Here is a 23,633-nt window from a genome sequence, read left to right on the forward strand (position 1 = left end):
TCTCATGAGCCGGGTGAGCCAACTCCAGCTCTGACCTCCAGCAGCAAATGGGGGGCCAGACATCTCCCTTTGGACATTACAAGGACATCTCAAGTTCATCATGTTCTGGTTAAACTCATCTTCCCCAGCAAAATCCGCTCGCCTATCTGGAGAAGGCTACCACCATCTACTTGGTTACTCAAGTCAGAAAGGTGGAGTCATCTTGAACTCCTCCTTCTTTCTCAATCCCCAATTTTATCATCAGTAAATAGGTCACTTCCACCTCCAAAGTTCCCACCAGTCCAGCCCTTGATTACCGCAAGCGCCTACCAGCCAGTCCCCCACCTGTAGCCGCTTCTTAAACACGCTCCATGCCAGGGCAGGGATAGGAGATCTTTTTAAACTGCAAATCTGAGCACGTCCATCCTCAGCTGAACACGCACCAAGGCTGTCCACTGCCCTCAGGATAGAGTCCCGACTCCTGAACACCCTGTCCAGGTTCTTCTCGACTGGGCCCTTGCTCACCTCACTGGCCTCGGCCTTGCTTTGCTATGTAACGTACTTTCCCTGTTTCTCCGGTAGTTTATAAGAACCTCTTACCGGGGGGCTCCTCCCCAGCCTCACAACCTGGGAACCTCTGCTCTTCCTTGATCATAGTTTAGTTACCCCTCCTTCCTGGAAGCCTTCTCTGTCTGCCCACACCCCAAGGCAGGTGTCTCCGCCGCATATCGTTCCCCATAATCCTCGGCCACAGAATGCTTGCCCACTTGGCCTCTCCCCCTTAATGGCAAACATCCCCTTGGTCTTCCCCTGCTCCCTGCGCTCACCAGCTGTGTGTGGCTTCCTGGGAGGAGTTGAGGTGGTTGCCCTGGTCTCTAGCGAGGACTCAGCGGGGGAGGCCCCAGTCACTGGGGTGATGGTCACCCCCACAGGCCAAAGTAGAAGGAGGCTGGGCTTGGTTAAGCCTCCCGGTACTATAATCCCTCTCCTACCACCCAGGCTGCACCCACACGGAGAACTGTTTCTTCTCCTGAAGGTAAATATCCCTTTTAAAGGGTAGAGCTTGAAACAGGGAGGGCAGAATTGCGGCGAGAATGTTGGCTTTGGAATGAGGCGAAGCTGGACCAGCTCAAGCTCTAGCACTGACCTGCTGAGTGGCCTCAGGTGAGTTAGGAAAGTCTCAATCTCCTTCTCTGGGAGATGGGCTGGCGGGCCTGCCCCACAGCTTTGTTGGGAGGACCGACAGAGGCCTGGGCATAGGTGGGCTTCCAGCACAGGCCGTAGGACAGGATAGGGGCCCAGGGGACGGAATTTATCACTATTACCTGAAGAGAAGGTACTTCTTGCCACTGGAGTCAAATCCCGTGCAGGAGGTATGGTTCCTCATCATGCACACTGAGCCAGAAGCCAGGGGCGCTGAGGCAGACCCCTGCCCCCGAGCGTGTCCTCCAAAGGGGGGCCTTTTCAACAACTTTTAGGTAGCTCGTTGGCACGGTGCTGCCAAAAGGGTGTTGGAGGGCCGGTGTGATTGACACAATGGGGTCTGTGGTCAGACTGGGAGGCAGGCCGAGGTGGGGGCCAAGGGGTAGGGCCTGTACTCTGTTACTCTTCTGTCCACCCAACAGGCCCGTCCTGGCTTGGTCCTGGCCGTTAGAGCCCGGGGACTGGCTTTCTCGGTGACCTTTCTTGGTGACCTTGCCAGGAGTGGCTGGGTTCAGGGCCTGCTCGTGGCAGTTCCTCTCATGAAGCTTACGGCCCATTGGAGCAGTGGCCACATGAGCCCAGAGGCCCGGATGCCAGTAACCCCACGGCCCGGCGGTCTGTTGCAGTGGTGGGGGAGGGGGTGCAGAACGTAGACTGAGCCACGCGGCCCGGGCTGAGCACCTGAATCCCCACGAGGCCGCAGTCGAGTGAATGATCTTGGGCAAGTCGCTCGGGCCCTCTGTGCCCGGCTTTTCTCACCCATGAAATGGAGGGGCTAATAGTACCTCCCGGTGGGTTTCTTATGAGGATTAGGTGAGTTACAGTATGTAGCAGTCTTAGGACGCTGCCTGCCCCAAATTCAGTGCCACGCGTCAATCCTTAACATCGTCCCTGGGGTCAGAGCCAGAGGGAATCTTGCCCAGGAGGCCAGGTCTCTGCAGCCCGGGACCCTTTCAACCCTGCCTCCAGCCTCGGCCCCCCACCGGTCTGCCAGCCCTGCTCCCCAGCTCTGCCCTTTGGCTCCCCACCCTGACCCACCCCCCGCCTCCAAGCAGCCCTGAACGGCAGAGCCTCAGCTCCTCGCTCTTGGCACAGCCCCTGCTGTGGATGGGATTTAGCAATCGGCTCTCTGGTCCTGCTCCCTAGACTATGGGTAGGAGATGTTCCCACTTGCACTGGCTCCTCCTGGTGAAGGCAGGGGAATGGGCGGGCTGGACTCCACACCTCCACTGGGCTAGCCTCAGACTCCCAGAGGCTGGCCCTCTGCTTCCCTCTCCCTCTCACTGTGCAGGCAGGACAGGAAAAGTGCACAGTAGAGCATGGAGATGGTGGCCTGATTTATGGGGGAAGCCCTGGGTGCCAAGGGTCCTGGGTTCTAATCCTGTCCCAGCCTCTATGTGTGGGCCCCTGGCCCCTCGCTGGGCCTTAGTTTCCCCTTCTGAGGGGGCTGTGCTAGACCATTGCTGAGGTCCTTTCTACCCTGACATTTGGTGATTGTCCTGATGCCCTGTGGTTTGGGCTCTCCTTACCATGGTCACAGTATCTTCCCACATCATCACCCAGGTCCCCTTTTGGTCCCTAAGGAAACATATCGGAGGGGAAGCCTCTGATTTCTCCGAGCCCCGGGCCACTGGGTAGAGGGACTAAGAACGAGGTCTTTGAGGACGAGTGGTGGGGCAGGCCTCTGCCGAGACCAGGAGTGGGTGCTTGGGGCAGCGGATCTGGATGCTGGGTATCTGCTCCAGGGGCTTCTGGAAACAAGGCTTGTCCCCTGGAAAGCTGGAGCAGCCCATCTGGGGAGGGGTGAGTACTTTCTCCCTGCCTGTAAACAGCAGGGCCACCTCGCAGCTGCTGGCTTCCTGGCCAAAGGGTGGCCCTCGTGAACCCTCCCGAGAAGCTGCAATTTAGGTATATTTAGGCAGGCCTGGCCTGGCTGACCATATTATAGGCGGTGGCTGCCAGGCCCAGAGGCACACCCAGGACTCGCTCCCCTCCACCCAAACCCTTGTCATTAGCTAGCCCAACACCCCCACCCTGAAGAAGAGCAAAAACCACTTACAGGAGGGCCGCGGGGGCCGATGATGGACATGCCGGCATCTCCTGGGGCCCCCTGTGGGGGGGGGAGAGAGAGAGAGAGAGAGAGAGAGAGGGAGAGAGAGGGAGAGAGAGGGAGAGGAGAGGGACAGGGGCAGGGACAGGAGGGGGGAGGGGTGGGCAAAGGAGGAGGTAAGGAAGCGAGACTGGCAGGTGGGGAAGGGGAGTGGGGTGGGGGGTTGCCCAGCCAGAGGCCGGGAGAACAGAGGGGGCGGGGGGGGGGGCGGCGGTGTGGAGGGAGGTGGGGGATCACAGAAGAGGAGACACCAGGGGCGCAGGAAGCATCCGGGAGGGAGTGAGAAGGGCAGCGGGAGGCCGGAGGAAGAGGGAACAGAGGTGAGTGGTAGCATAAGATGTGGGACCAGGGAAGGGCGGGGGGGGGGGGGGGGGGGGGGGGCGGGACCCAGGCAGAAGAGGGAAGAAGGGATTCAGTGCAGGGATGAGCAAGGGCAGCTCAGGGAGGGGAGGGCACACAGCTCAGCCACGCCGCTGCTCAGGCCGCAGAGGCCCCCTCTAGGCCCTGCCCGGTGCCCTCCAATCTGCCCCGGCCCCACCCTAGCCTCAGAGCCTCTGAGGCCTTCGCCCCCGCCCCAGCCCCCCAGATGCCCATGTGGCGCACATCCCCGCAGCAGGTGAGCCGGGCTGCTCCGTGGATGGAGTTGCTCGGAACAGGGGTGGGGACAAGACCCATGCTCGCTGTGTGGGCCCCACGGCCCTGAGCCTGCAGGCGGGGGCTGCCTCGGACCTCCTAGGCCTGATGTGAGAGTGACACGGAGGGGTGAAGTCGGGCCAGAATTCTCAGCCCCGAGAGGATGGCGGCTGCTGCTGAGCTGGGAGCTCCAAGTGCCATCCAAGGGTGGCCGGGCTGCCCAGATATCTACACCCGTGTGTGGGGGGGGGGGCGGGGGGGCTGCTGGGGGCAGGGAGGGCGACAGAAAGATGAAGGTGTCAGGGACACAGATGGGGGTCAGAGACGATACCCTGGCAGAAGGATCTAGACCATGCCCTGCTGTGCGGAGGGCTGACTGCTGCTTCCCACCAGGGGGGCTCCCAGGCCTCCCTCCCAGGTCTTGCTCTGCCAGGCAAGTCACAGAATCTCTCCCAGCCCACATCCGTCCTCTGTGAACTGGATGCTGAGGGCTGCTCGGCTACCCTCCCAAGCAAAGGCTCTAAATGTATTTGTGACTGTCATGCCTCACGCCCAGGTGAGCAGTGATGTCAGATTTGTAACTGTTTACATCACGGCAATGATACAGTAATCACTACACGAGGCACGGTAGTGCAATGGCTAGGAGCCAGCCAGAACCCTTGGGTTTGAAGCCCAGCTCTGCTCCTTCCCAGCTGTGTCACCTTGGGCGACTTAACTTCCTTCTGCCTCAGTTTCCTTACCTGTCTCATAGGATGGGTGTGAAAGTTTCATGAGATAATGTTGTAAAGTGCTGAAAAGAATGCCCGGTGCATGAAGGGGCTAGCAAGTGTTTGCAATTGTCCTTAGGCACCGATCGTGTCCTTCATCTTTCTCCTGGGCAGCGTGGAGCCGCAGGAGGGAACGCTGTGAGGGTGGGGCTCCTCTCCAGCTCTGTCACTTGCTGCTGTGTGACCTTGGGTCTGTGAAGCTGCCTCTCTGTGCTCTCATGTAAATAAGAATATTGAAGCCTCCCTGGAAGGGCTGCATCAGTGTTAGTTGGGAGAACAGAGGCCAAACACCGTGGCACCTGGCGGTTTGTGCTTAGTACATCATAGCTGCGAGTGTTTTGCTGCCATTGTCATTATTTTGGAGATGGAGAGACTCGAGAAACATGCACTGCCATGTACAGGCAAGGAAGTACTAAGCTGGGCATCGGGAGGTCTGGCTTCTCGCCCCTGCTCATCATTATTGGTGTAGGATCTTCAGCAAGCCTCACCCCTGCTCGGGGCCTCAGTTTCCTTCTCTGTAAAGGGAACTGGTTAGATGTGTTGCTCTCTGATCCTTCAGGATCCACCAGGGCTAACGCTCAGAATGGTCTCGTGGGCTTCTGGCTTCTGAGGGGGGCTTCACTCTAGGCCCCTGGGAGTCTCTCTGGGGCAGCACGACGAGAATTTCTATGTCTGAGGGCACCAGCAGTAGGCTGGGGAGGGACTAGAACCAGCTGCCCCAAACAGCGATGGTGCTCCCCTTGGCTCGGGGAAGGGGGACGGCGAGGCCACAGGCAGACTGGGTGTGTGGGGAGACCCATGCAGCAGGGAGGCTGGGCCCTTAGCCAGGAGTCAGGGGCCCGGACACTGGGCCTAGAGAGCCTGTGAGGGCAGAGTGCTGGGGCCTGTATGCTGGGAGGAGGGCTGAGATGGGGGCCTCTGGAAGCACCCCGAGAATCCAAGGGGAAGAGACTGGGGCAGAAAGGTGGAGGGCAAAGTGAGGACTCACCTTCTCGCCTGGTTGGCCCTTTACTCCCTGGGGCAGCCGCATGCAACGCAGGAGAGAGAGAGAGGGAGAGAAAAAGAAAAGGTAAGAGAGAGGCATACGCGCGAGAATCTGTGTTAAAGGCACGATGACCAAACAAAAGAAATCGTGGTGAAGTAAGAAACGAAACAAAACATAGATGTTGACACATGACAGGTGTCCCTCCTCCAACAAGCACAGTGCAGGGTTGGCTACCGATTTAGCCCCCAGGGCCCGGCCCCAGCCAGGCATTCTGGATAAGGGAGAGAAACAGAGGCAAGATGTGTGTGTGTGTGTGTGTGTGTGTGTGTGTGTGTGTGTGTGTGTGTGTGTGTGTGTGTGTGTGTGTGACAGAGAGAGAGAGAGAGAGGGAAACCCATGTGTGTGTGTGTGTGTGTGTGTGTGTGTGTGTGTCAGAGAGAGAGAGAGAGGGAAACCCATCCAGGTCAGAAAATCTGAGAAGCCACGAGAAGCCATGTCCCCAGCTCACTGGGTCCCCGGAGGTGGTGGTGGTTGGTGGGGAGGGAGCATGAGGGAGACTTGTCCAAGGACTGTGTTGTGAAGTGGAGTTTAGTTGGTTTGAAGGTCCACGTGAGCACCAAGCACAAAGTTTTGCCAAGCTACACACGCTGGGAGCCCTCAGGGCTGGCCAGGCAAGATGTCAGGAGAGGGACAAGAGGAATACGGGAGGACGGACAGTAGGACAGACATCTGAGAGGATGGAGGATGGGTCTGGGCTGCAGAGCAAACCGGGCAGTCACCAAGGGTCCCTGCAACCACAGCAATGCGCAGAGAGACAGCTCTGATCTACCCGAATCCACTGAAGCCAGGGGTACCAGCTCTGGTGAGAACCACAGGGGCAACTCAGGCATTTCACACCCCTGGCCACCCTCGTCCTCATCAGGTGGCTGGGGCCAGGGCCCCTACTGGGCAGCCAAATGGGTCCATTGTCACATTGAAAATAGCACAAGTAGCATGAAAACCCCAAGGGGCTGGAAAACAGAAATGGGGGGCTTCCTGTGGCCTTCCCTCCTGCCCCCACCGCTGAGGGTCAGAACTCGGCTCTTGATGGACACTTCCTGGGTGCACACGTCCACAGGGGCCCAAGAAGGAGGGCAGGAGGGGGAGGGCAGGCAGTGGCACTCAGGGTACAGAGTCCTGACGCCCAGCTGTTAGGAGCCAGGATCTCGGCGTCTGACAGTCAGCTTGGGTGCAAGCCCCAGCTCCACCCCCCGATCCCGGGCAAACTGAGCCTCAACAAGCTCATCAATAGGACGGGTTCCTGGAAGGCTCCGGTGGAGAACGTGCCTGCCTCAGGCCCACGCACAGCGAGCCCCTGAGAAAGGCTGGCTGGCTCTATTCTCCCTGCTGCACACGGGAAAGGACCAGTGACAGCCTGAGGGACTCAGGATTTGGAGTGAGAAAACTAAGGCAGAGGGACAGGGTCAGGCAGGACCTCGGGAAAGACACTTAACATCTGAGCCTCGGTTTTCTTATCTCAACAATGGGTGGAAATTGTGCCTCCCTCCGGCAGCTCTTGGGACCCAACGAGCTAGTGTGAGTGAGGCTCTCAGCACAACACCCAGTGCAGAGTGAGCGCTCTCGGGTGTTAACTGTGACTCAGAGGCCTTTTCTCTGAGCACCGGGCTCACACCAGGCAAGCAAACTCCCGCAAGGATGCCATACCCAGGCCTAAGGCCAACCAGTGAGGAGGTGAGGTCACGAGGCAAGGCATGTGAGTGGCATAGAAGGATGGCATGGGCGGAGTTGGGGGGCCCCGGGGAGCCAGAGGGAGGTGGAGGCTGATAGCTCTATCAGGGGAGTCGGGGGCCGACGGGGAGAGTAGCCTGGGCATGTCCTAGACTCACTTGGTGCTGGTGAGGCCGGCGTGTGGCCATCACCCCCTCAGGCTGCCCCCAGTGCCTGAGCTGCCCTTTCTAGCCCCTTGGAGGCTAGCAGGCACCCGGGACAAGCCTGGCTCTGGGACCCCGAGATCTAGTGCCGGCCCTCCCATTTCTGAGCTATCCCCTCCCTGCGGAACATTCCTGTTTCCCTTTCTTCATCTTGAGTTTTCAGCAGGAAACATTCAGTGTCTAACTCCTAGCCTCACGGTGAGGATTTGGAGGCACCGCCTGGGAGCCAGCCCTGTCCCCCACCCGCTTCTAGTCTCTGTCTAGGGAAGGCACCCCTGGAAGCTGGCTCCGCTGCAGCTTCCATGGGCATCTGAGGCTGCATTTGTCACCGTCTGTTGCTGTTCTTGCTAGGGGGTGGTGGCAAAGGAGCTGGAAGTCTGGAGAGCTGCTAGCCTCGGGAGGTGGGGGAGCGGTGGAGCGGGTGGGAGTCCCCCTGAGGTCAGGAGGGGCTTGGGCCTCATCCTGTCCCTTGGGGGGGGGATCAATAAAGAACTTTATCAGTGCCATTTCTTGGATTTTTCCTTTGCCATGGCAGCTGGATGGAGAGTAGAGTCATACTGCAAGATCTGAAGGATTGGAATAAGACCTCCTCCCTTCTTCTTTCCAGGCCCTCTCTGAAGCCGACTTGGGTGGAGGAAGAGAGAGGTCTGACCCCCTCCTTGGGGCTGGGGAGGTTGCCATGGTTTGGAGGACAGGGCGGCACGAGGAAGCAAGCAGCGGCCACCCAAGCAAGTACAAACGCGCCAACTCACCACACGTCCAGGCATCCCAATGGCACCTTTGTCCCCCTGACGAAGGAGGCAGAAACAATTAGATGTGGCTGGAGCCAGGCCAGCATAGGAAGGACCCCATGGGCTAGCTATGCACCCAAGACCTGCTTTGCATGGGCGGCTGGGATGATGCCCACTCAGCCCCCAAGGACTGTTAGGCAAGCAGCCACCCCTACCACGATCTGCTCTCAGCGAGGTGCTGTGGAAAGTGCACTAACCTAGGAGTCTGGTCCCCAGCCTGAGCCTCAGCTTCCCTATGGCGTTTCACGAAGGGTCCAAGGCCCTTCCTCTCTTAGACTTCTGCTGTCACAAGTCTAGCTTCGGCTTCACCCAGGACGTGCCATATCCTTGTCCCGCTCAACTCCAAGGCACAGAGCCCGGTGAGTGGTGGCCCCGTGTGCCAGGGGAGCGGTCTATCTGTGCCAGAGCCATGTCCCCCAGGCCCCCCGTCCGAGAGGTCTACGACAGCGTCCTCTCCCTGCCCTCCTCTCGGCGACCCCCGGCACCGACAGGAAGGACGGTGAGCCATGTGGATACGGCCGCATTACGAGTTTCAGCCGCTCAGAGGGATCCACTTTGTTTTGTAGCCAGGGGTTACATCTTCTCCCTCTGGAAATCTGCTTAGTAAGTTTTGTTCCTCTCCCTTTTGGTAGAAAATATTTTTTTGCAATCATACGTGTGCAGACATCATAAAATCTGGGGTGGGGCCTGGGGTTCACTAGAAGTCTAGAAGGACAGAAAGCAATGGGGGCCAAAAATCAGATGGTGTTTGTTCTGGCTTCCTGGGCAGGAGAGAGCTGGGTTTGTGGGTTCCCCTGAAGGGTGTGGGCACTTCTGGGGCGATTCTGTGTCTGCTGACCCCACTGAGGCAACAAGCTTGAGGGACAATTAGCATCTCAAGATGTATGTGGATGCACCCAAGGACAGCAAGTGCTCTGAAATGAGGGTCTTCTTACACACAGGGGTCGGTGGTGTCTCTAGGAAATGGTTCACCCTTTGCAAAAGAGTGGTGGGGTAGCAGCAATGGTGATAAGCCTGGATCTGTTTCCATGCCTCCCTCAGCACCCGTGTCTCTCTCAAGGGGCTGCTGGAAGGATGCAGTAAATGATGCCCTGGGAAAGCCTTCTCCCAGCGCTTGGCCCCTGGGGTGTGTCACATATGCAGTGTCTACAGGTAGTGAGCCCGGCACGGCTGCGGGCAAGGGAATTATACAGCACGTTTGTGCTTCAGAGTTTTGCATTTCACAAGGGGCTGGCTGCAGCAAATCTTTTTTGCGGGTCCCTCCCAGGTACCCCCACGTGGAAGCACGAGGGGGACGAGGACCCAGGGGTCGGCGGTCTGCCCTTCCTGCTGAGGACACCAGGCCTGCCGCATGCAGGCTGTGACACCCCCATGGCCCGCTCACTCCTGGGCTTCTGAATGATATTGCAGGCTGTGTATTTTGGTTTCTCTTCGTTTCTTTTTTAAAACTAATGTTCTTTGCAGTCTTGGCCATAAAATGCTCGGGTTAGGGACAGGCATGGAAGGGCCAGAGACTAGGAACTCTGTGTAGCAGCCCCTGCTCTGTGAATTGCCCCCAAATGCTTTTTAAAGGTGGACGTTGTCAGAAAAAAACAAAGTCTGCCCACGTTCTCCCCAGTCATCTGATCTTTCCCCTCCTTGGATTTCATGGGACTGATTCGCCCATCCTCCTTTGCCCTGGGGCTCGGTACTTACTGGGAGAGTTTCCAGTTTCAAGGCTAAACACCCTCCCACATGCATTTCATTAAGAAAGTCACTGCTGGACTTGAATTCTAGAAACTGCTAGATGAGTCAAGACATTACAGTGTAATTCACGTCTAAAAGAAGAGTAACCGGGATGCACAGAAGGGTCTGGAATCCAATGGATGTGGCCCTCGGTGCAGGGAGGGCAGGCCGGGGCCAGCCCCGGCTCACCCTCCACACCGCACCTCGGCCCAGTTGGCTCCCGCCTCTCGCCCGATTCCCACCCCACCCCCCGCCCCCGGCCATCCCAGGGCCCCAGGCATCTAGCACTCAATGCATCTGTGCCCCAGGCTACATCCCACAGAGCCATGTCTCTGAAGACTTTACAGACTGTTCTCAAATGTCAAGCATGGACCATAGGAAACAGAGGTATGAAATGTGTGTGACAACATGGCCCCCACAGGTCTCCACTGAAGCTTGGACAATTGGACAAGATATTTTGCCTCTCTGAGTCTCAGTTTCCTCATCTATAAAATGGGTATGATAACAGCCATTTCACTGAGTTGTTGAACAAATCAAATATATGAAGAGTGATGAGCATAGTGCCTGGCCTGTAGTAGGGTCTCAATAAGAGATGGCTCGTGGTATTATTTCTACTTTTAATCCAAAGTCCCCATGGTTACTTGACTCAGCCTCTCTGGCATTCAGAAATGGTAACTGGGGGGAAAACAAAGTTTTCGTGTCTCCTTTTACTGGAGGTCATAGGACAACGGAGGGACAGTGGTCTTAAGCTAAGCTGGTATGCGGGAGGATAGCCAGCGAGCCCGGCCAGAGGCTGCTACCCTTCCAGACCCCCATTAGAGGGCCTTCAGTCTAGAGGTCAGGTCCAGCCTTGGAAGAGCCTGCATGCTGCCATCTGCCTGCCTGGGGCCCCAGGAGGGCTCCCCAGGAGCTTCACCCTCGGCTGTAGGTTAGAGGTGCTGGAGAGAGGCCTCTCACCCAGACACACCTGAAGGAAAGCAGCCACCCGACCTAGCCAGCCCTTGGCGCGAGGAGAGCAGGCAAGGGAGATAGAAAGGAAGGATGAAGTTGAAAGCTACTTACTGGGAGGCCGGGTCTTCCAGCAGGACCCTGAAATAAAGGGGAGAGTGAGGTTTACGAAGGTCACGGTGTTAATACCCGAGCGTCCCACACTCTGCCCAACCAGCTGCGTGGCCTGAAGCCAACTGTGCTCTAGAAGCCTCTGTTATTTTATGAACAAACTGAAGGCAGGACCTTGATCACTAAGCTTCCTTTCAGTTTTAGCATTCATTCATTCATTCATTCATTCATTCATTCATTCATTTAGGAAAGCAGTTAGTAGGGGTCTCCTCCATGTCAGGCCCAGGGAAGGTGCAAGGAGAAGAAAGACAAGAATGTCCCCTCCCATGTCTCGGCCCCTCATGACTCAAGGATCATCAGGCTGTGGGTCTCACTCACTTTCTCTTTGAGTCTTTCTGTCTCAGTAAGTGCGATATTCTACCACTCTTTTCCGGCCCTGAGTGGCTCCAGGTGCCTGTCTTCACTGACCGCAGCATGGTCTTTCAGCTCTGTTCCCCATTACCCTCCTCCTCCTGCTTAGCACAATCCGGGGCACAGACTAAAGGCTCCATGTAATGGATAGGAAATCCCACTGGAAAGAGGAAGACCTTCAACAAAATGTGTATCAGTGCTGATAATTACCATCTGAGCAACATGCAGAGCGGGTGGCTCCGAAACCAAGCAAATCCCAAGAAAATCATGTCTTTTTAGTTCTGGCGCTCAGCTTCCAGATGCATCTGCTACAAGAGGGTGGCTGAGAAACAGCTCAAATGGTGCCTTGGGGGCATCATGGAGCACCTCGTAAAGGGGAGGAAACACCTGCAAAGAGCTTCTGGAGCTGAGACGCAGCGCTGGCAGGGCCGGGGCACGGAGTCCAGGAGAGGTGGTGACAGAGACAGTAGGAAGGATTTAGTTACAAGCACGGGCTCTGGAGTCAGCCTGCCTGTGCTCAAATCCCGGCTCTGTCACTCCCGAGTTGGCACCTTAATGAGCTGTTTGGTCTCCCTGTATCTCAGTTTCCTCATCTTGTAAATGGGAGAACAATGACAGCTATCTCTTAGGATCACAGGAGATAATGTATGCAAGACACAGGGACTGGCATACAGCAAGTGCTAAATAAATGCTACCTATTACAGTTATTGGAAAAGAGCACTGGCAGGAGGTGTGTGGAGCAGGCCTCGGTTTCTCCTTGCGGAGACTTTTGCTACAGATGTATTTTCTCTCCTTCCAGACATCCTGCTCTTCCTGTGACGCCAAGGCAGGACCAGGGTCCCGGGGTGCTCACTGGAACACCAAGACCATCTGCTGCAGGGCTGCTCAGGCAAAGCCGGGCAGCACCAGGAATAAGTCATCCCCCCTCTGGCCCTTGTTCCTGAGGACACCCCGGAGGCGGTGGTGCAATGACTCACCCACAGAGAATCGAGGTCAGGGAGTCCTTGGGGAATGCTGGGTAATGGTTCTCATGGGAACAGGATGCATCCCCATCTCTTCACTCTGCTTGATTTTGCCCCCATGGCACTAAAAAGTAAGCTCCCCGGGGCAGGGATTTTTCTGTTTTGTTCCTGAATGTGTTTCCAGTGCCTTGAGGAGTGCTGAGCTCATGGTCAGTCCTTTATTCCTATTTGTGGACCAAGGAACCTGAGGGCGAATGCTCAGAACCTGGTAACTCGGCCTCCTTCTTTCCCAGGCCCCCACAAAGACAGCTCAGGCACCAAATTAGCCTCCTTAATCCAGAGTTTTCGCACTGAGCCAGTACCATCTTCCTGTCACTTCTACGTTGCCTGGTCCTGATGCCACCAGGGAGTGGGCAAGACGTGGGGCAGCCACCTCCTTCACATCCCAGGGAAGGGAACAGGCCTGCTGAGGGTTTCCAACCCCACACAGTGGGTCTACCCCAAATAGGGACAGAAGGGACAGATTCCTACCACTCCTCTGTACCCACCACCTACTCATCCTACCTCATCTGCACATGGGAGGGACTTCCTTTGGGTCTCAGTACCAGGAAGAGCTGTGTTTCACTCAAGCGCCAGGGGTGCTCCTACCTTCCTGCAGCCTGACTTGAACAACTCTGCTTTCCTCTTTGCTCTGGCCACCAGGAAGCTCGGAGCCCAGTCAGTGGCTCATCTTGCATAAGAGGTTGTCATGTCATTAGCTCTGGATCCTTCCTGCCTCGGCTCCCCACCCTCCTCCATCGTTTCCATTATCTCGTTTGTAAATCACCCCAAAATGTTTTTTTTAGAATAAGGTGGGTAGAAATAGATGAAATAAATAAATTAATAAAAACCATAGAATAATCATTTCCTCTTTAAAATGAAAGGCTTACCAGAATCTTTGTGGATCCTCTAGGGTTTAAACGAGTTAATATATTCTAACTGGAAATATATTCTAACACACACTTGTGTGTGTGTATATATATATATATATATATAATACATATATATACACGCAGACACATACCATTACATATATATTCCTCACAACTCCTGGAAGAGGCAGACACTATTACTAACCCCATTTTACAGATGAGGAAACCAAGGCCCAGAGAGGTAAAGCATCTTGGCCAAGGTGACGTAGCTAGAAGTGGCAGAGCCGGGCTTCGGATGCAGGCAGTCTGCCTCCACAGCCCATGCCTGCATCACTACGCAAACACAACAGTGCCTAACAGCTAGTAAGGGCTAACTAGGATTTCAGCAAGGATCACCTTCAGTCAGGGTGGCAGCTGGACATCATGTATTTCCCTGTGTTCCTCCGGAGAAAGAGGCCTCCCTACCTCCCTCCGCCTTCTGTTTCAGCTTCACAGTTCCCATTAAGAAGTTCTGTGAAATCTATAGCAGGCGTGGCCCGCAGGTGTCAGCTCCAATGCGCAGACTCCAGTGGATTGGCAGCGACTGAGTAAAGCGTTCTGTTAAGAAGCCTCCTGATTGATTAGCAATGTCTGCCATGGGCACAAAGGGTGGGGTGGTGGTATCCACAATTTCTCTACCATCTAAATGTTTCTTGCTGCTACTTAAATCCAACCTCCTTGGTTGTGTTCTCTAGGCAGTGGCCGTCCTGTGTCCTTGGGAACCTGGGTCTTCCAACTGGAGGGGCTCCTGAGAGACACTCAGGGTGGCAACAGGCACTGCCACCAGCCACCATCTCTCTATCCCTTGCCTCCCTCAACAGCATTCTTCCTTTGCAGGAAGCAGATAGAACAGGGCTAGGAGGTGACTCCCACCCTGGCCAGCTTCCCATTTCCTCCTTGTGGTTTCAACCAGGGAAGGGTGAAGGTGCAGGCCACGCACAGAGGCCGGGTCGGGAAACTACTTGGGCACCGTCTCTGGCTGGGAACCATCTGGGGGGTGAGGCCAGCAGGTGAGGCTTCATCCCGAGCTGACACTGGCAGCTTGGCCCGGCAGCCTGGGGGTGGCGGGGGGATGGGCCGGGTGTCTGGAGGGGGGAGCTCCCAGGAGTGGGGGAAGTAAGGACTCTTTTTGGCTTTGTCAAGAAAGAAGAGTTTTGAAAAGCAGCCCATTTCCAGCAGGTGGTCTGTTGAAGTTTCCTATGGTGGAGTTTATTTTGGAAGATTGATGGCAGGAATTGAGATCTGACATCTAAAACCTGCCATGATAAATCATCCCCCTACTTTTGGGGACTGACACGGTTTTCCTCCCTCTGTAAGCGGCGGTCGGAGAGCTGGGCAGGACGGGCAGCATGGACTCAGTGAGCCTTTTCAGGACCAGACGGGATAGTAAATAATGGTCTGACTGCAAATTGGGCCGGCTGCTCTCGAAGGGCAGACGGAGAGAGGACCGACCGTGCAATGGCGGCTCTGAGCAAGGCCAGGGATAGCGCTGCTTTCAGGAACCTTGACAAAGATCTGGTGTGGGGGCTCCCCCTTTCAATTCCAATCCCCAGCTTCCCCCGCCCAACCCGCCAACAACCTCTGGGCCTTTTGTTGGGGTATCAAATGCTGTCTTCAAAGAAGATGTGCTCCTATTCTCCGGATCCATTACTTCATGGAGACAGTCTCCTTGGGCTCTTCTCAGGTTCTTTGGAAGCGATTGGGCTCCCGGCCCCGCCCTGGGCCTTAGGGCGACGCCAGGGGAAGGAGCCGGACCTGCGGTAATCTGTGTTGTCTCACACTGTCCAGCCCACTGAAACTGATCTCTCACATCAAAATACCACCAGCACCAGCGCCACCAGCAACGACCACCTGCTGACCACCTAAGTGGGCCAGAATGGAGCCGCCCACACAGCAGGGTGGACAGCAGGTCCCGGGGAGCAGTCCACGCAGAGCCACGTGCTGGCTGACCTGTCTCCTGAAAGGCCAAGAGACCTTTCAGGACCAGAACTGAGTAGAGATTATCTTTCTTCTTTCTTATACCTGGAGCTTCTTTGAGTCCAGTTGCTTCCTCTGGGGACAAAGGGGCTGGGCCTAACAATGGAGCAAGCCAGCCTTTCAGATTGAAATTGGGACCCGCTGTGCCCCAGGGGCAGCCATTGTCTTGCCCTGGAGAGGTGCAGAGGTGGTTGGAAAGTGAAATGGAGGCCTCCTTCCCCGGGTCAGCATTCTGGAGGGACCCCGCAGAGTTGTGCGGAGAGTACAGGGGCTCCCCTGGAAGACGGCGGGCCCAGCTGTCAGTCCCCCCTCCCAGGGCCCGGTTACCAGCAGGGAGCGAGGCCTTTCAGATGTGCTAGCCCCGGCTGCGGCTGGAGTTACTTACAGGAGGTCCTGAAAGAGACAGAGAAAATGCCAGGGTCAGTGTCACTGCTGGAAGGACAGGCAGACCTGCCTCAGAAGCAGCGTCCAGAAATCCTTCGGCTAAGGGGTTTCCATCTGGTCTTCGACGTTTGTATTTTCCTGGCCCACTTTCACCAAAATAATCTCTCCCCCTTTATTTCGTCTCCATAGTTTCATTATTGGATGAGAAATCTAGAGGTCTGGGCCCCAGGCGCAGCCCACCTGGGGCCCTAACTTCCCGCCCCGTAAAATGGGCTCCTGGGGGGCCCGCCCCAACCTGGGGACACAGTTGCTTTGCAGAACACAGGGCCGTGGGCACCGAGGCGACATTGCAGAACATCAACGGTGTGACAGAACCTCAAGAGATGATGGTTCCTAGCTTGCTCGCTGTCCTCTCCACGCTTCCACGAAGTAGCACGGCAAACAAGCCGGAAGCAGCTGGGGCGAATGACATGCCTCACTAGGTTCCCCAGCTGCTGTCTATCTGGCCTGTCCTGGTTTCTGTTTAGCCGTGAGTCAGGCGTTTCTACCCTCCTGGGTCTGCTGCCCACTCCCTCCTTCTCCCCGCCTTCCTGTGCCCAGGGGACCCCTCCCTCCACGCCTCTCTCTTTTTTCTCTTCTACTTCCTTTTTTTGTTTTAAGATTTTATTTATTTATTTAATTGACAGAGAGAGAGAGAGAGAGAGAGAGAGAGAGAGACAGAGAGAGAGAGAGAGACAGCGAGCGAGACAGAGAGCACAGGCAGGGGGAGTGGGAGAGGGAGAAGCAGGCTTCCTGCGGAGCAGGGAACCCAATGCGGGGCTCGATCCCAGGATCCTGGGATCATGACCTGAGCCGAAGGCAGACGCTTAACCGACTGAGCCACCCAGGCGCCCCTCTTCTCTTCTACTTCTGTCCACCCTGCCCACCCCCTGCCCCCCAGAGGCCTCAGCATTAGCCCCCTCGCATTGCCCATGACAGCCAAGAATCACAAACGCCGCGTTCCAGGAAGGGGGCAGGAGGGTGGGTGCAGAGCGACGGTGCAGAAGTGGGAGCCGCTGCAGGATGGTGAACTGAAGGCCTTTCTGCCCAACGTGAGTCATGAAACCCCCCTGGGCCCGTGGGATTCCCAGCTGGGCCTGGTGCGTCTGCTGGGCCCCTGGTGACCTGGCCACGTTAACACAGCTGCTACTCCGCTTCTTTTATGCTCGGCCAAGAAAGACTCCTCATGTTTCCCCTGGCCCCGCGCATTCCCCGAGCCGGCTTCCTTCTCCCTGCCTTCATCTGCCTGCTTCTCTGTCCGGCCAGGAGGAAACAGCCTCTTTCATGCTGGCCCCTGTCAAGCCATCACGTTAAGGAGGAACAAAATGTTTTAAATTAAGAAAATAATAAGTCAAGAGGAGTAGTGACTGGGTGGGGAGGGCCGGGGCAGGCCGGCTGGGTTTGCAGAACAGCCAGAGGGAGGGAGATGGCATGAGGCAGGGAGCATCTGGGACCTATTAGGCGGCATGGCAGGGCGATGTCACCCAGAATCTGAAAATATCCCTTGAGTGCAGCTTGCTGGAGGGACCTCCTGGCTGGGGGAAGCGTCCTCATGAGAAGCAGGCTGGTGACAAAGTTCAGTCCATGGCAAGTTTCAGATGGTTTAGCCACATGGAGAGCAGATGCCCTGCACCCTCCGGGCCTGACAGGGCCCCAGCTGCCAGTGCCACAGGCTCTAGAGGAATCTCTGGCGACAGGGCCTTGCTTCAGCAATGGCCCAGCCTGCTGTTAGGCACCCCTGCCGCGTGTGTATGCTGGATGCGGCTGGGCAGCCGACCCGGGGCTCTGGGACATGGCACAGGAGAGCTGTTTGTTGGGTCCACCCCAGAGTGTACAGAACAGGAATTCTACTGAAGATTTCAAGGGTTTTTATATCATCCTCACCACCATCGACACTGCACACACCTCCATGGTCCTTACTAGGTGTCTGGCACGATTCTAAGCGTTTCCCATTTGGGGGAAGGTTCTATTATCCCCACTTTGCAGATGAAGACACTGAGGCACAGAAAATCTGAGCTACTGTCCCCAGACCCTTCACTACAGTGTCTCTCTCCACACCTACCCACAAACTGCTCACAGATCTGCCCCCTCTCCACACCTCTCCCTCTCCTGCCTGCCCAGCTTCTCAGCCTCTGGCTCTTCTCTCTAGATCCTTCCATCTCTCGGTTATAGGATCCTTCTTATGCAAGGGTATCTAGCTGTGTCAATCTCTTCCAGGGTCCTCCTCCCCCACCCAGACTTTAGGAATGGGGAGAGCCCCCGTTTGTTACTTGATTCTGTACCTTAGGAAGGGAAAGAAGGATAAGGGAATTATTAAAAAAAGAAAAAAGAAGAAGACTATTTCTATCATAAACATGTTTCCCTGTCACTGATGATCCTCAAGTGTTCCCCTGGAAAATCTTCCGGCCCTTGGAAAACCTAACTGCTGCCCTGCCCCCTGCCAACACTGGATGCCACCATGCTGTATTCAATGCCCAGCAGCTGGAAGGTGGCTTGTGAAATCCACCAGTGCCTTGATGTTAGAGATGGGTCTCCCATGTGGCCACCTGGCCATCCTCAGTAACATGGCCACTGACCGACCTGTGCCACAGCCAGGCACCAAAGGGCAGGCTCACCCCAAGGCAATATCAAGTCCTCATTGTACAGAGGGGAAAACAGAGCCCAGGGAGGGTAGTGACCATGCAGTCATGGTGTGGGTGGGCATAGGGATGGGGCCAGAACCCAAGGCTCCTGACTCCCCAGCCCTGGGTCTTCCTAACAAAGTCACGCCCATACTGCCACAGCCCAAGGGAGGAGGGAGACACCTGACTCCACCCCTGGGCCTGACACAGCGAGGGGTGGGGAATTTCCAAGACCATGCCAGTGCCCTGGGGCGAGCAGAGGAGCCTGCAACGAGGCTCCCAGGGCAGGGTCCACAGCAGAGGTTCTGCCTGAGGCCCTCCTCCCTCCGCCTGATGTCTGTTACCTACCACCTCGGTGAGGACGCTGCTGTCCTCTCCAGGGTTTGGCTGACCTCCTTCAAGTAAACAGTGATGGTCCTCCTGAACAGACATGGAGGAATGGACTTCTAGGAAGAATCCTGGGATATCATTCTGGGTCATGCCTTTCTTCAACCATTTTTTGTATGTTCGTTCATTCATTCAACAAACATTTGACAATCGCCTGCCATGTGTCATTCGCTGTGCCGCACTGTGCCGGGCTGTGGCTATATAGAGATGGATAAGGCACAGTCATTGCCCTTTGAGGAAGAAAAACTTCATTATTTAAGCACCTAATACCTACCAGGCCCCAGGCTAAGCTCTAGTGATACAGAGATGAATAACTCATTTCCTCTCCTTGAGAAGGCAACAGTTTCCTATGTTAGAAAGCTGGAGAAATTCCAGAGAAGAGAACTAAAATGAACAAAAGGATTTAGGGAGAAAGGTTTGCCGCAGGAGGATGCATCCATTCAATCAACAACATTTACTGAGTGTCTACTACATGGCAAGCGTCCTGCTGAGCACGGTCATTAGAACAGCACATTTAATCCTTACAACAACTATGTGAGGTGGCCACCAGCATCCTCACATCCCGCATGAGGAACCTGAGGCTTCGAGGCTAAGCGATCAGCCTAAGGTGATCTCCTTGTCTTAAGTGGTGGTGTCTGGCTTTTATGTGTGTGCGGGTTTTTTTTTTTTTTAGGCTGAATTTCCGCACAGCAGAGCCTGGATTTGAACCACGTCTCTCTTACCCAGAAGCCTGTGCTCTCGAGCTAGAGGTCATGAAAGTCATGAGGGGTGAGAGGGGATGCCTGGTCCTCAGCCTCACACCCTTCTAATGTGGGCAGGTAAGCCTCTTCCCCCTCCTCTGATGGTTTGGCCCTGTCCAGACCCTGGATCCAGTCCTGGTCCTGGAGGGAGAAGCAGAGAGCCACAGGGTGTGCCCAGGTTCCATGTCATATGAGCCGTGATCTGACCCTGCTTGACCGCGGGGCTCCAGGCAGCTGGGGTCCTAGCCTCGACCCATGCCTCCTGCTGCCTGCTGCCAGCCGCCTGCGCTGACCACCTGCCGCTTGGCTCTGCCACGTGCCAACCCACCCATTCTGCCAGGACACTTGCTTTGCATCCAGGCTCTCCTTGGAGCTGGGGTGACAGACGGAGCTGGTCATGCTGTGCCTCCTGGAGCCAGGTTTCTCAAACGAGGGCAATTCTGCACCCCAGGGGATAGTCCATTGGCAATATCTGGAGACCTTTTAGATAATTACAACCGGGACGCTGCTTCTGGTCTCCAGTAGGTACAGGCCAGGGATGCTGCTAAACATCCCAAGACGCACAGGCAGCTTCCTACAACAAAGAATGAGGTGGCCCCAAATGTCAACTCTGCTGAGGGTAAGAAACCCTGCCCCAGACTAATGGGACCAGTCCTGTCTGGGGGCTCCTCATGTGCCTACAATCCTGCCTGTGCCCCTACATTGAGGCCCCAGCCGTCACTCAACCTTGCGGTTTGCCCACTTTGGGGATCCCATTCTTCTATAGGTTGGTCTGTTCTACCTCCACTCAAGACCTTGTTAGGACAAGTAATAATTCATGTATTGAGCATTTATTCTGTGCCTGGCACTATGCAAAGAACCTTAGGTATTTTATGTCACTCAGTCCACCCAACAGCCTGGTGAAGTTGCTACTATTATTATTATTATTATTCCCACTCTACAGATGAAAATGCTGTGGCCCAGGAAGAGTTTAAGACATATATTCACGGTCCAGAGCTCATGCATGCCTGAGATGGCACTCGAACCCAGATCTGCCTGACGCCACGGTGGCGTGAATGCAGCGGGACCCAGCCTTCCGGGACCATGGGCTCCTCGGAGCTTGAAGAAGTTACGTGCATGAGAAATAAATGGAGCCACTTCTGTCTTAAGCGGTGGTAAAGGAGAGAAGCATGAGTAGCCTCAAAAACCCTCGCGAGAAATTCATCAGTGACAGGCATGATGGCCTGTTAAGGGAAACTGAATGAGCTCCCAGGCAGCCTCCGTTTTTGAGGTTCACATCAAAGAGAACAAGAAGCCCTTCTTCCTTCCAGCCCCATGGCAGGAACACTGGCTTTCAAGGGAGGGCCAAGGCCAATTTCTGGGCAGCACCCCTGGATGTGATGCTCTGGGAGCGTGCCTGACAAATCCAGCTCTATGACTGACAGAATACTCATTGAGCTTCACCACAGCCCAATTCCCATTTTACAGATGAGGACACTGAGGCTCAGAAGGGACATACTTGCCTATGGTTCATGGCTGGTAAGTGGGATCCTGAATCCTAGTCCAGTGCTCTTCCCAGAGCAGCCTACCATTGGCAGAGCACTGTGGGGCGGGGGGAAGGGGCTTTACATTTCTGAGAAAAAAATACACAACTATTCAGACAAGGGTGTGCCGAAGCCGCTCGTCCTATAGTCTTGTGAGAGCCAATTGTATGCATCTCTTTCCAACTCTATGTTCAGTAACTTCACATTGGCAGCTGGAAATTGGCCATTGTGGGAGTATTCACACCACAGAAATTGGCAAAAGCTACAAAGTAGCTCCCGGCCCCAAGAGCCATCTGTTAGTCATTTCCTAGCACAGTGCAGCTTAGATCTGTCCCATGATGATGTCTCCTGGCCATAAGACATCCACAGACCTTTCCAGTGTGGCTGGTGGAGAGTAACAGGTCCTGAGAGGAGTGGGCAGCAGTTAAAATCACACACGGCATATGATCTCCTTCTGCACTCATTGCAGACATTGCTAATCAATCACAGCTAGTCTTTCCCCAACGAGCCTTGACAAGGCTTCATCATTCTTTCCAACACAGCCACTATAAATCAGCAGGAACTGGCACGTGAGATGGAACCTATTAGTCATCTTGGAACTAGAGGCACCTGCGGCTGAGACTTGGGGAAGCCAGTAGCAGGAGCATGAGGGTCCTTTTCTGACTTATCGGGTGAGCTGAGTGTAGCCTTGGGGCATAGCAGAGGTGGAGATGGAGAGGCTAGTAACCCAGGACCCCTAGATACGCCTCACACCAGGGGTAGAGACTAGCTTTCGCTGCAGCACTCTCTTCCCACCCCATCCCACTGTCCAGAATGGCAGAGGGAGCGGGAGGCGTGAGCAGGGAAGGGAGCAGCCAGTGAGATTCCCCTCCAGTTTACTTCATCCTCTGGCCCCAGGAGGTCCCCAGGAGGTCCCCAGGTGACTTACTGCTGCCCCATCAGGAGCCATCAGAGGGCAATTCAAGTGGCCACCTCCCTGCAGATACCACGGAGGTGGCCTTCATCCCTGGCGGGGCCTCAGGCTGGCTCCAGGGGTTTCTGGAGCATTCTGCCCTTGGAAACCCTTCCCTTCAATCTGGAGACTGTCCCCTTTCACGTCCTGGTTTCCCATCTTCTTTGGTGAGTGCCTGGGGACAGGCAGAGGGTGGCAGGACGAGGGCAGGCTCCAGGCCCTGCCTGGCACTTGGGGACCCAGAGGCTGTGCCTGGGTCTCACACTCTCTCTCGGTTGCCTCCCCAGCAAGGGGAGGAAGGAGGCAACCTCCTTCCTTGCCTCCCTCCTAAAGTGACCCCGAGTTTCCTCGAGTCTCCACCATTCTCCACATGGCCCCAGGTCTACAGAGGAGCCCAGCCCAGGCCCAGCTAGGAAGCGGTGAGGGTTGAGTGCCCAGGGCCAGGACCCTTGTGAAGATGGCTCTGGTGGGGTCAGTTTGAGCAGGCCAAGGGGGAAAGCCCACAGCTGAGGACACCAAGGGATGGGAGATCTGTTCACCAGGGAAGGACTGCAGTTCCCTCCACCGCAGACCCCCACAGGCCCTGTCCCTGGGGGAGGCAGCCCCCAGGCCCCGGAAAGTAGCTGGAGGGCTGCTGGGAGGGCTCCTACAGGCAGGGAGGAGAAGGAGCGTGGGGACCTGGCCGTGGGGGCCCTGCCCAGGGGACAGAGGGCCACGCCCAGCCCCAGGCGGGATGGACAACAGTTCAGACCAGAGATGGCCACCGGCCACCCCTGTGTTCCCTCAGCTGCAGCCCTGGGAGCAGGGCGCCTGGAAGGCTAAGTGGTGGGCAGAAGTGGCTGAGTTAGCCCGGCCTAGTCTGCCAGCCCTCGGCGGAGGCCGGGGCTTGAGGGCAGTGCTGGGCGCAGGATTAGGATGGTGAAGAAGTGTGTCTTGGCACACTTGAGCTGCGTCCCCACCATGCTGACTGCACACGTTTCTTATCGCAAACATCCGCTCAACGCCGGCCGTGTGGGCAGCTGTGCTGGATGGGGTGAAATCACACACTACCGCTGTTCTTGGGGTGCTTCTTCTCCAGCTCAGGAGATGCCGCCCCACCTCCAAGCGACCCCGCCCCCCCCCCGCCCCCGACACCCCATCCCTGAGCCTGAGCTTCGGGCCAGCTTCTCCCTCCAGCAGAGCTCACGCGCTGGTCACCCCACCTACTGCCGCCTGCAGACCTCCCAGACCCCCGAGTCAGGCCCGGGCCACCCCCCTGCCCCGCCGTGGCCCCCCGGGTTCAGCCCCAGACCCTGAGTGCCATCTGGGCCAGGTGTGCTGTGGGTCTTGCTGTCCCCTCTCCCTTAGGGCCTTCAGCCACCTGAAGTGCCCACTCCCCACGGAGCTCCCGCCTGGGGTTGCTCTGTGGCTAGATTTTGCCTTCTTGAGGCTCTGGTTTCACCTTTCCTCATTTGATCCACAAAAAAACCCTGAAAGGTGGGAGCACTTATGGGGGGCGAACCAT

At 56.2% G+C, this 23,633-nt stretch overlaps 1 protein-coding gene across 1 annotated transcript in view; it reads right to left on the reverse strand.

Annotated features, from left to right (window-relative positions):
- COL13A1 (collagen type XIII alpha 1 chain) overlaps window positions 1-23,633 on the reverse strand; it is a 198,377-nt gene that overhangs the window by 123,111 nt on the left and 51,633 nt on the right. The window contains exons 3-7 of the mRNA XM_028109525.2: window positions 15,869-15,876; window positions 11,187-11,213; window positions 8,361-8,396; window positions 5,681-5,707; window positions 3,242-3,292 (exon numbers count right to left, since the gene is read on the reverse strand). Coding sequence (XP_027965326.1) covers window positions 3,242-3,292; window positions 5,681-5,707; window positions 8,361-8,396; window positions 11,187-11,213; window positions 15,869-15,876 — 149 coding nt within the window. The remainder of the gene's footprint in view (window positions 1-3,241; window positions 3,293-5,680; window positions 5,708-8,360; window positions 8,397-11,186; window positions 11,214-15,868; window positions 15,877-23,633) is intronic.

The sequence above is a fragment of the Eumetopias jubatus genome, unplaced genomic scaffold (assembly GCF_037043125.1).
Source record: "Eumetopias jubatus isolate StellerSeaLion01/CBP00866 unplaced genomic scaffold, mEumJub1_p1.0 scaffold_17, whole genome shotgun sequence".
NCBI lineage: Eukaryota > Metazoa > Chordata > Mammalia > Carnivora > Otariidae > Eumetopias > Eumetopias jubatus.